The sequence below is a fragment of the Phyllobates terribilis genome, unplaced genomic scaffold (assembly GCF_046119375.1).
Source record: "Phyllobates terribilis strain yellow unplaced genomic scaffold, ASM4611937v1 Scaffold_9__5_contigs__length_417890890, whole genome shotgun sequence".
Taxonomy (NCBI): domain Eukaryota; kingdom Metazoa; phylum Chordata; class Amphibia; order Anura; family Dendrobatidae; genus Phyllobates; species Phyllobates terribilis.
In genome coordinates, this window is record NW_027362769.1 from 103020895 (window position 1) to 103034036 (window position 13142).

The 13142-nt window shown below is 39.0% G+C and overlaps 1 protein-coding gene across 1 annotated transcript in view; it reads left to right on the forward strand.

Moving 5' to 3' along the window:
* The window catches only part of PDE11A (phosphodiesterase 11A), a 921640-nt gene that overhangs the window by 508535 nt on the left and 399963 nt on the right, over nt 1-13142 (forward strand). Inside the window, exon 6 of the mRNA XM_073646878.1 lies at nt 5124-5256. Coding sequence (XP_073502979.1) covers nt 5124-5256 — 133 coding nt within the window. The remainder of the gene's footprint in view (nt 1-5123; nt 5257-13142) is intronic.

The following is a 13142-nucleotide window of genomic DNA, read 5'->3' on the forward strand; positions in this document are numbered from 1 at the left end:
TATCAGCTGATTTATGACAACAGACCACATCAAAGTTGCAACAAACAAGGAGCCTGTAAAAGCCAATCTGTGCAACATTTTTGATGAAACCAAATGGCAAAAATGATTTTTAGCCAAAATTTCATGCATTTATGTAAAAAAAAAAAGAGGTGGGCAACCCCTTTAATTTCGACCTTCCAAAGAAGTGAAATAGCATTGATTGACAGATTGAAAGAAACACATTAAGGGGCCAGTGTAGAAGTAAGGCCACAGCCCCATTATCAGTATTTGGTCAGTATTCGGTCAGTATTTTTTCTCAGGAGTGGGAGCCAAAACCAGGAGAGGGTGATAAATGCAGAATTGGTGATTTGTTTCTATTATACCTTTTCTCTGATTGTTCCTCACCTGGTTTTGGCTCCCACTCCTGAGAAAAAATACTGACCAAATACTGACCGAATACTGATAGTGGGGCCATGACCTAAGACATATAAAAAGGACCAATGTGAATAGGAAATAATTATTAAAAATCACAATACTGGGAGAAAAGTAATTAGGTTGACCTTTTCACCCACTCTGATGTTCATGTACTTCAACATAGGGTGCGTATCTATAGAGTGAGCTTAGGAACTGAGCCCATACAGGGCTGATGCCAGCTGTGTTATGCAGCTGACATCAACCTCTAACAGCAGTAACTGGAACTAGCTCCAATTGCTGCTGTTTAATCATTCAAATGCTGCTGTCAATCACTGACAGCGGCATGATACAGTTGCCAGTGCAACGTGTATACTGACACCCATCATTACTCTGTGACGCTAGGATGCCAGTGGGCTGCCTGATCCTGTCACTGCCATCTTGGTAGTATTATGAAGTCCAGCCTTGGCTGGGCTTCATAGGCGATCATCAGTTTCACTATATACCGCAATACCATAGTATTGTAATACAGTTATATGAAAAAGTTTGGGCACCCCTATTAATCTTAAGCTTAATGTTTTCTTAAAATTGATGTTTTTGCAACAGCTATTTCAGTTTGATATATGTAATAACTGTTGGACACAGTAATGTTTCTGCCTTGAAATGAGGTTTATTGTACTAACAGAAAATGTGCAATCTGCATTCAAACAAAATTTGACAGGTTCATAAGTATGGGCACCTCACCAGAAAAGTGACATTAATATTTAGTAGATCCTCCTTTTGCAAAAATAACAGCCTCTAGTCGCTTCCTGTAGCTTTTAATGATTTCCTGGATCCTGGATGAAGGTATTTTTGACCATTCCTCTTTACAAAACATTTCCAGTTCAGTTAAGTTTGATGGTAGCCGAGCATGGACAGCCCTCTTCAAATGATCCCACAGATGTTCAATGATATTCAGGTCTGGGGACTGGGATGGCCATTCCAGAACATTGTAATTTTTCCTCTGCATGAATGCCTGAGTAGATTTGGAGCGGTGTTTTGGATCATTGTCTTGCTGAAAGATCCATCCCCTGCGTAACTTCAACTTTATCACTGATTTTTGAACATTATTGTCAAGAATCTGCTGATACTGAGTGGAATCCATGCGTCCCTCAACTTTAACAAGATTCCCGGTGCCGGCATTGGCCACACAGCCCCAAAGCATGATGGAACCTCCACCAAATTTTACTGTGGGTAGCAAGTGTTTTTCTTGGAATGCTGTGTTTTTTTGCCGCCATGCATAACGCCTTTTTGTATGACCAAACAACTCAATCTTGGTTTCATCAGTCCACAGGACCTTCTTCCAAAAAGAAATTGGCTTCTCCAAATGTGCTTTTGCATACCTCAGCCGACTCTGTTTGTGGCGTGCATGCAGAAACGGCTTCTTTCGCATCACTCTCCCATACAGCTTCTCCTTGTGCAAAGTGCGTTGTATAGTTGACCGATGCACAGTGACACCATCTGCAGCAAGTTGATACTGCAGCTCTCTGGAGGTGGTCTGAGGATTGTCCTTGACTGATGTCACCATTATTCTTCTCTGCCTTTCTGATGTTTTTCTTGGCCTGCCACTTCTGGCCTTAACAAGAACTGTCCCTGTGTTTTTCCATTTCCTTACTATGTTCCACACAGTGGAAACTGACAGGTTAAATCTCTGAGACAGCTTTTTGTATCCTTCCCCTGAACAACTATGTTGAATAATCTTTGTTTTCAGATCATTTGACAGTTGTTTTGAGGAGCACATGATGCCACTCTTCAGAGGAGAGTCAAACAGGAGAACAACTTGCAAGTGGCCACTTTAAGTAGCTTTTCTCATGATTGCATACACCTGGCTATGAAGTTCAAAGCTCAATGAGGTTACAAAACCAAAAAAAGTGCTTTAGTAAGTCAGTAAAAAGTAGGTAGGAGTATTTAAAACAAGAAAATGATAAGGGTGCCCATACTTATGCACCTGTCAAATTTTGTTTGAATGCAGATTGCACATTTTCTGTTAGTACAATAAACCTCATTTCAAGGCAGAAACATTACTGTGTCCAACAGTTATTACATATATCAAACTGAAATAGCTGTTGCAGAAACACCAATTTTTATAAAACATTAAGCTTAAGATTAATAGGGGTGCCCAAACTTTTTCTTATAACTGTATATATTATACGTGATCAAACAATTACAGGTTTAATTCTTCTGGGTAGACTAAAACTTCGAGTGAAAATTAATTACAATTTTTTAAAAAATATAAAAATATAAACAATATGGAAATTTAAATCACCCCCTTTTTCCAAATCAAAAATAAGGAAATAAAAAAAACATTTTTATTATTGCCGCATGTGAAAATCCATATTATGAAAATATTAAATGAAATAAGCCAAATGGTAAACCAAATAAAGAAACAGTAATCAAAACAACAGAACTGGTGTTTTATGGTCACCACCACCCTTCTCCCAATAAACTGCAATAAAAACCACAAAAAAACAAGCTCTCACATAGCTCTATTGATGGAGAAATGAAAAAGTTATGGGCTATGTTTTTAGCTGCTAAAACAATGAAAAAAATACTATATAAATTTGCCATAATTGTACTAACCTGAAGAATCATGTTGCCCAATAATTTTTACCAAACAATAAATGCCATAAATAAAGAAATCCAAAAAGTGATGCCGAAATTGTTTTTTTTTTTTTCACCATTTCAACCCATTTTAGAATTTTCCTCCCAATTTTTTCAGAACATTATATGGTAAAGTGAATGGTGTTATTGAAAACTACAACTACAACCCCTGGCAAAAATTATGGAATCACCGGGCTCTGAGGATGTTCATTCAGTTGTTTAATGTTGTTGAAAAAAGGCAGATCACAGACGTGGCACAAAACTAAAGTCATTTCAAATGGCAACTTTAGGGCTTTAAGAAACACTAAAAGAAATCACTAAAGAAGACATTGACTCCAGTTTCCTCCGATTCGTTCCTTATTTGTTTGGTTGTGCATTTCCTGTTTTGGAAACATATTGCTTTAAGTTTCCAGTCTTGACGCTTTGATGTCTTCCTTGGTCTACCAGTATGTTTGCCTTTAATAACTTTCCCATGTTGTTTGTATTTGGTCCAGGTTTTAGACACAGCTGACTGTGCACAACCACATCTTTTGCAACATTGCGTGATGATTTACCTTCTTTTAAGAGTTTGATAATTCTCTCTTTTGTTTCAATTGACATCTCTCGTGTTGGAACCATGATTCATGTCTGTCCACTTGGTGCAACAGCTCTCCAAGGTGTGATCACTCCTTTTTAGATGCAGACTACGGAGCAGATCTAATTTGATGCAGGTGTTAGTTTTGGAAATGAAAATTTACAGGGTGATTCCAGAATTTTTTCCTCAGAATTGAGTGATTCCATATTTTTTTCCCTCTGCTTGGTCTGAAAAAAAATAACCCTTACTGAGTACCACATTTTTAATCTTGATTTCTTTTAGTGTTTCTTAAAGCCCTAAAGTTGCCATTTGAAATTACTTTAATTTTGTGCCATGTCTGTGATCTGCTTTTTTTCAACAACATTAAACAACTGAATGAACATCCTCCGAGCCCGGTGAGTCCATAATTTTTGCCAGGGGTTGTATATCAATGGTAAAAAAAAGTTATTCCTCTTTGATGAAGAATAGGAGAAAAAAACAAAAGGACTAAAATTATTTTTATTTTTTTGGCCTGGTCCTGGAGGGGTTAAAAAGCCAGTATTTATCTGCAGGGTTTGGAATTTTAACCCTGTCCGCTTCAGACCACACAGGGAGATCAGTAATAATCTGCACAGTAAAACAGAGGAGGCCTTTTTGCACCTTTTATAAATGCTAAAGGGTTTGTTCTCGCTACTGTATAAATCGGACGAGCGCAATCCGAGAAAGAAATGGCTTGCACTGGGACCAATGTTATTCAGTGAGGCAGTGCAGATCTGCAATTTTTTTCTCAGCTGTATTCAGCATTCAGCATGAATTGCAGCATGCTGTGATTACACTCCGAAACAGTCCAAGAAAAAATAATAATCACATGTCATACGGTCCATCAGTATCGCATCCGATTTTTACGGATACATTACAATTCTGTATCATAGGAAGGCTCAGGTCACACGATTGTATTTTCTCTCATCCAAAAAAATCTGTCTGTTCATCCTAATCACACTCTGATCAGACTCTGATCACAGTGTATTGCAATTTTCTCTAATGAGAAGATGGAAAAATAATATCTCCATCTTCTCGTCTCTGTTAGTCCGTGAAAATCAGCCTGTACTTGGATGACATCTGAGTGCAGTCGGATATTTTTTTTCCACGGACTCATTGACTTGCATGGCTGAGTTCGGTCCAGTTTATAGATGCAAATCATGCTTGCTTGATGTTTCCTCGGACAGACTCGATCTGAGGAAAAAATCGGACATGTACACGGACCCTTAACATTGGTCCGAGTTTGATATGATGTTTTGTTGGTTTACATGAGCCTGAACTGTAATACCAGAAACAGCCAATGCCAAGAATGCAAAGGCAACCTCTACAAATACAGAAATAGTTCACACTGGATTCTGAAAGCATCATAGATCGTCTTCTTTCGTAAATATATTTTATTGCATTTGTTTTCGTGCATTACCATGTCTTGATTTTATAACTTTTTTTGTTTGAATTTATTGCAACTGCTATCTGTCTCTTTTTTTCCTTTCCCCTCCCATAGTTTTAAAGACAGCCTAGAGAAATCCTCATACTCTGACTGGTTAATAAATAACAGCATAGCTGAATTAGTTGCTTCCACGGGTCTTCCAGTTAACATAAGTGATGCCTATCAAGACCCTCGCTTTGATGCAGAGGTAAGTGGACCAATACGCATTCTTACAGGTTAATTTTTTATTGGGAGTCAAGGGCCAAGGAAAGTTTATATTGGGAAAACCAGTATTTGTGAAGACATTTATCTTAGAAGTGACTCTTCAGCAATTCCTGTGCCCCTACTAAGACCAATACCAATCGGCTCTACACTTTGGGAAAGCCTACCAGTAAGGCTATGTTCACACTGAGTTTTTTTGAGCCATTTAAAAATTTGTTTTTCAAGCAGAAACCGCTTTAGGAAATTCTCCTTTTTTGGGAAGTTTTTGGTAAAATTCCTCTTCTACCTTGAGTTACCATGATCACAATTAAAATATTTTCTTTGTGTTACCAGTCATATTGTGAGTATTTTGCCATTTTTATGCTGCCAGGTGCTGCTGTGCCGCATAACCTATATGCATGTGAACACACATCTTGCAGTCCTTCAAGATAGGTGACAACCACAAAACTACTACAAATGAGGAAACCTGTCCGTAAATATTTAAAGGGAATCTGGTTTCACACTCCCAATCTAGGAGGAGACGCTGGGCAATGACAGAGGCTGGAGTAACAGAGGCTTCAGATCTACCATAGCTCTTCAGCCTCATTTGCATATAAATTCAAACGCTGATTTCTCAGTAATGTAGGAACGAATTGTCCATGTTAAGGCATTGATCAACTTGTGTTTGAAAGAGCTACATGCCCATATATATAGTTTAAGGAGGTGAAATCCTGTTGACATATTCCCTTTAATGTCTCTGCAGTACCATCAAAGGTGAAAAAAAACATTACACAGTTCAAATAAAGCATTTTTTATATAACGCAGGGACCTGCAGCTCCTCCAGCACCAGAGACATTCCTTGTAGCCACCCTCTTAATGGGAATGCACTGAGATGAAGATTCCGAACAGAAGACCCACCTCTATTAATTCAGAATTCCCTAATACGGTCTATGAAAATAGGTTTTCTCCAACCAACATTCCCTTTAGCACAGATAGTTGCATGTAATTAAAGTAGCACTCTAGTATAATGCCATCTCCCAAATTATATTGTAGCTGTGTGATTTGTTTCATCCCAGCTCAGTTGCATCCATACATTGTAAACCTTTAATTATGGACAACAATATCATGTGATCTGCTGTCTGACCACCAGTCCATTACATGCACCAATGTGCAAACAGGATGTCAGTCTGTGACTTCCTGTAAGTAACAGGATGACATCATCACCTATAAAATCCCTCCAAGCAACTCTCAGACACCGCACCTCTCACCTAGCTCTGCCCCTTTGTCCCATTGCCTGTCCTTCTATGTAGCTAAGGATATTAATTAGGAAGATTTGGGAAACGGTCTAAAAGAGAAACTGTCTTTGTTCCCTATAGTAACAAGTACAGCTTTCATTTTGTATTCTGCTCTTAGGGGCAGAGACACACAGCCGTATAACTCGTGTGATGATCACATCGCACTGAATGGACTGGCCCGACACCTCTCCTGACCTGAGCATGACAGCGTGATGGATTTCTATACAGCTGTCAAGCTCACGTCAGCAGAGGTGTCGGCCAGTAGGAGGTTTACCATGCCATGCTCGCAGGAGAAATATCGCAGTGTGTCCCTGCCCTAAAAATGAAAACCATGATTGATTGCAAAGGGATTGTTTTTCTTTTAGACACTTTTCATGATTCGGTATTTCTGCTTTATGTAAAAAAGCAGTGAGATACTAAGTGATTCCATACAATTGCAGTTATAGTCCTCCCCTGATTCACACTGCCTGTCTACATCTATAAGTGCTGCATGTACAATTTCCAGTGCTTTCTATAAGGCACTGCATCATACTGCTAAAAGCTGACAGGGAGAAACTTGTCACAAGCAGGAGGCAAAATAGACAGGTTAAAGCTGCATCACATAGGATATATGAAAACTCTTCAGTATGCGTCAAGGGCAGCCACTTTATCTCACTGATGGATTACTGGCTGCCATTAGATAGGAACAAAAGCAAAGCTGAAAAGGTATACTTGGAAATGTAAGGGATACATATCAGAGGTGAAGAAGATGACAAACATCCCAGATGTGGCACAAAAATTTAAACCGTTACACATGGCATACCAAAGAACCTCTGTATTCTTTATATTCTTTAATAATAACCTATTCTGCACTGTATAGGCGAAAAAAAAACATTTTTGTTGGAGTGCTGATTTAAGTTTATGAAAAGATTTGTTGAGTTTTGAACCTAGAAACATCCAAGTCTATCTTGATCAAAAGTTGGAATAGATTTAAAAAAAAACACATACGATTTTACATAACATTGATTAAAAAAATGTTGCAAAGGTCTTTAAGAGCAATTTAAGGGAAACTTAAAAAAATGAATGTCAGTAGTAATCAAACTTTGCCCAAAGGTAATGTCAGGAAGGCAAACAGCATGTGACATTTTCTAGAGCTGGAGATGCTACCCTTCAAGATATGCTAAGCTAGCCCTTCAATTCTGAAGGAGTTAATTCAGCTGTCTCATCCCGGTATCATATACTGCTTAAGCCAGAGCCAATATGTCGCTCTGCATCACTTTCTTAAGAAAAATAAGAATGTGCAATTCAAAAGTTTTAAAGGGCAATAATTATTTTCAGGATTTAAGTAGGAAAAATGTTCACTTTTCATCCTGAATTGTGTGGGCCTGTCTTGTGCATGAAATCCAATGAATCTAATAACATTGATTCAATAGGAAATCTGCACCCACTTTCATAAATGCTAATAATCCTAATCCTATTCCTTATTTCCCACTTGTTACTGTACATTATGTAGTCATTAGATCTCTCTCCTTGTACCAGGATATTAAAATTTAACTAAAAAAGCTGCAAATACCAGAGTGTAAATTATACTTGGACTTTTTTTTTTAATTTGTGAGATAATTTACGTCAAATAGACAAGATAAGGAAACACAGGACTTGTATAGTATAAGAGGTCATGCAGATGACCATATAACACAGAGGACTGCTATCCTTGGTTTTGACGGATAGCACTCGTCCCATGTTATTCGATGAGACTGAGCACATGTCCGATTTTTTTTCTTGGATACAGCATGACTGATTTGCCTCCAATAATTATTGGATCACGCTCCCCCATTCATGTCTATAAGTCTGTGGAAAACATTGGACCGCACTCAGATGACATTCGAAAGCTGTCCCAATTTTTCACAGACAGACTGAAAGGAGAAGATGGAGAAACTTTTTTTTCTCTCTCAGAAAATCAAATCAAACTCTGAATACACTCTGACCACTCTCTGATCACACTCTAGTCAGTCTGATTACAGTCTGATTAGAGTGTGATTAGCACAATCAGACTGATTTTCACAGATGAGAGAAAAACAGTCGTGTTCACATTCTGATCACACTCTGATCGCACTCTGTTCATACTCTTATCACACTTTGATCACACTCTAGTCAGTCTGATTACAGTCTGATTAGAGTGTGATTAGCGCAATCAGACCGATTTTCACAGATGAGAGAAAAACAGTCGTGTTCACACTCTGATCACACTCTGATCACACTCTAGTCAGTCTGATTACAGTCTGATTAGAGTGTGATTAGCGTAATCAGACTGATTTTCACAGATGAGAGAAAAACAGTCATGTTCACATTCTGATCACACTCTGTTCACACTCTGTTCACACTCTAGTCAGTCTGATTACAGTCTGATTAGAGTGTGATTAGCGTAATCAGACTGATTTTCGCAGATGAGAGAAAAACAGTCGTGTTCACACTCTAGTCACACTCTGATCACACTCTGATCACACTCTGTTCACACTCTGTTCACACTCTGATCACACTCTGATCACACTCTGTTCACACTCTGATCACACTCTGATCACACTCTGATCACACTCTGATCACACTCTAGTCAGTCTGATTACAGTCTGATTAGTGTAATCAGACTGATTTTCACAGATGAGAGAAAAACAGTCATGTTCACACTCTGAACACACTCTAATCACACTCTAGTCAGTCTGATTACAGTCTGATTAGAGTCTGATTAGCGCAATCAGACTGATTTTCACAGATGAGAGAAAAATAGTCGTGTTCACACTCTGGTCACACTCTGATCACACTCTGATCACACTCTAGTCAGTCTGATTACAGTCTGATTAGTGTGATTAGCGTAATCAGACTGATTTTCACAGATGAGAGAAAAACAGTCGTGTTCACACTCTGATCACACTCTGATCACACTCTGATCACACTCTGATCACACTCTAGTCAGTCTGATTATAGACTGATTAGTGTGATTAGCGTAATCAGACTGATTTTCGCAGATCAGAGAAAAACAGTCGTGTTCACACTCTGGTCACACTCTGGTCACACTCTGATCACACTCTGTTCACACTCTGTTCACACTCTGTTCACACTCTGATCACACTCTGATCACACTCTAGTCAGTCTGATTACAGTCTGATTAGTGTAATCAGACTGATTTTCACAGATGAGAGAAAAACAGTCATGTTCACACTCTGAACACACTCTAATCACACTCTAGTCAGTCTGATTACAGTCTGATTAGAGTGTGATTAGCATAATCAGACTGATTTTCTCAGATGAGAGAAAAACAGTTGTGTGGCCTTAGCCTAAGCGTGCAGGATTGTACTGCAGTCCTTTTTATTCTCAGTCACGCATATAACAAAGTTTGCTGTGTCACTGTCTGACCTGATAAGCCTACTTGTCGCACACCAGCTAGAGATATATTGGCCAACAGTTGCACAATTGACTGTAGGCTTAAATAGGTTGTCTGATTCTGAAAACCCATTTTATATTGTATATCCTATTAAGTGACCCTGATTTATTCAATAGAGGAGTTTTCTTCTTCAATATTTTCATCTTTGACCCAAGTGGAGTGTACTTACAAAGAGCGCCTCTAGCTCTAGAGGACCTATCCTGTCCTACAATGAAAATACATTGATTTTAATGGACATTGTGTAATGGCTAAATTCCCCTTTGGTAGTACTGCAGGGAAACTGAACACTAAGGCTATGTTCACACTGGTTTTTGTCTTAGCATATTCATTCCTTGATCATCCTTGGAAAAAGTCTTGACGCCTTTCTATTCTTTTCTATGGAAAATACAGTTTGCTGTTCATATGAGTTTCTTTTTTCCTGAAGGGGCTTGAAAGATGCCTGGTGAAAAAAAAGTGAATGTCACTTCTTTGAAGTGGATCCTAATGGAATCCACCATCAAACTAGGCATTGTCAAATCTAAAGGATGCAAAAAATGCTTCAGGGGAAAAAAAAACCTTTCCCATAACTGTTCAAAATCACTTTAGGAAACATTTCAGGAAAAGAAAAAATCAAAAACATTCCAAAAAAGAACAATTTCCTAAGCGATTTCTGCTTGAAAGACTCATTTTTGAATGCCTCAAAATACTCAGTGTGAACATAGCCTTACTGGTAGGCTTCCCCAAAGTGTAGAGTCGATTGGTATTGGTCTTAGTAGAGGCACACTTTGTGATAAGCTTATTGTTTTTGCACTTGTTGGGATTGTCCAATGCAGAGAACTAGTGTTGATTGAGCAGTGAAATCCTCGAGTATTCGAATTGAGCATGTCGGACGCTCGGATTTTCGGACGTGCTCGACTCGAGTAGCGAGCATAATGGAAGTGAATGGCAAACTCGAGCATTTTTTTGGAGGATGGAAAAATTCTCCCTCTTTCTCTCTCTCAGATAATTCACTTACAGGGATTCGAGCACCACGCAATAATCGGCACTGCTCTCTACTCGATGGAGTATCAAGCAGTGCCGAGCATGCTCGCCGGTCTCTACAGATAACTTCTTTTAAAGTAAATGTCCGCTGTATAATACCATGTGACTTTTAGGTCCATCACTCTATGCTGATAATTTTTTACATTACATCATTGTGGGCTCCAAGTTCACTGCATATACATACAAAGTTAAAGGGATTGTTCACTGCTGGGACAACCCTTTCTCAATCCGTATGTTTCCTCTTTTTAAAATAACATTTATACTCACCTCCGGTTCCAGTACCGTTCCAGCGGTGTCGACACTGGCTCTTTCGGCGATTGTGTACCAGTGAACACTGTGTCCTATCAAGCGGCCACTTCACTCTTCGAACACATCGCTTACATCCGGAGGAAGTGAGAGCTGCTGCAGGGTTTGCGTGACGTCACATTGTTACGCGATCACTGGGAGTGATATTGCAGACCTCACTGGAACGGTACCGGAGGTGAGTGAAAGTGTTATTTCAAAAAGGGGAAACATACAGATTGAGAAAGGGTTGTCCCACTAGTGGACAACCCCTTTAAATTGCAGCCATCACTAGGGAAGCATAGGAACTCAGTGCATACTGTTTTACTAGTGAGTTCAATGTATAAACACTATGCTATAAGTTGTGAAGCCCCCAAATCAGAGCTTATAGCAACAAAAATACTTATTATTTGCAAGTTGACAGGTCTCTAGACCCAGTAGCATTTTGCCTTACAAAAAGCAATGAGACTATGATATCTAAAGGCTATACAGAGCTAGTAGTTCCCTACTTATGCACTGGTTTCTCTCTAAAATATCATTTATCACAAATGAGTTGTTTGTTTACTTGGGAGAATTACTAAATACCCCATCAGTATATAAATATCCATTGTATTCTTGCACCAACTCAGCTGTTCATAGATCGGCTGACTCTGTACATTTGCGTTTATTGATGTCCCCAAGTTCTGTAGCCAGGAAGCAACATTATGACCGTAAGTGGATGACCGACCTAATAGATAGTTTGACCTAAAGTTTGATTTGAGATTTTCTTGGAGGGCATTTTATGTTCACATCTTCCACAGAAAAGTTTTATAGATTGAAATACATACTGTGTGTTTTTTTTTAACTTATTTGTAAAATATTCATTATACAACAAAATGAGTGTTCAAGAAAAAACATTGTCCTACTAACATGCCCCAAGAATTTTATTTAGTCTGTGATAAGATGTCAGAGCAAATTATGTCAACGGCCCCATTATAGATGAAAGTCCCGTGGCTGGCGAATACTGACGCACAGAGGAAGACTTAAAGTGAATAGAAATGACTTTTAAATGTCCATTGATATTTTTGGAAAAAACAACTCATACCTACAGTACATACCAAAAGTTTGGACACACCTTCTCATTTAAAGATTTTTCTGTATTTTCATGACTATGAAAATTGTACATTTACACTGAAGGCATCAAAACTATGAATTAACACATGTGGAATTATATACCTAACAAAAAAGTGTGAAACAACTGAAAATATGTCTTATATTCTAGGTTCTTCAAAGTAGCCACCTTTTGCTTTGATGACTGCTTTGCACACTCTTGGCATTCTCTTGATGAGCTTCAAGAGGTAGTCACCGGAAATGGTCTTCCAACAATCTTGAAGGAGTTCCCAGAGATGCTTAGCACTTGTTGGCCCTTTTGCCTTCACTCTGCGGTCCAGCTAACCCCAAACCATCTCGATTGGGTTCAGGTCTGGTGACTGTGGAGGCCAGGTCATCTGGCGTAGCACCCCATCACTCTCCTTCTTTGTCAAATAGCCCTTACACAGCCTGGAGGTGTGTTTGGGGTCATTGTCCTGTTGAAAAATAAATGATGGTCCAACTAAACGCAAACCGGATGGAATAGCATGCCGCAGCAAGATGCTGTGGTAGCCATGCTGGTTCAGTATGCCTTCAATTTTGAATAAATCCCCAACAGTGTCACCAGCAAAGCACCCGCACACCATCACACCTCCTCCTCCATGCTTCACGGTGGGAACCAGGCATGTACAGTCCATCCGTTCACCTTTTCTGCATCGCACAAAGACACGGTGGTTGGAACCAAAGATCTCAAATTAGGACTCATCAGACCAAAGCACAGATTTCCACTGGTCTAATGTCCATTCCTTGTGT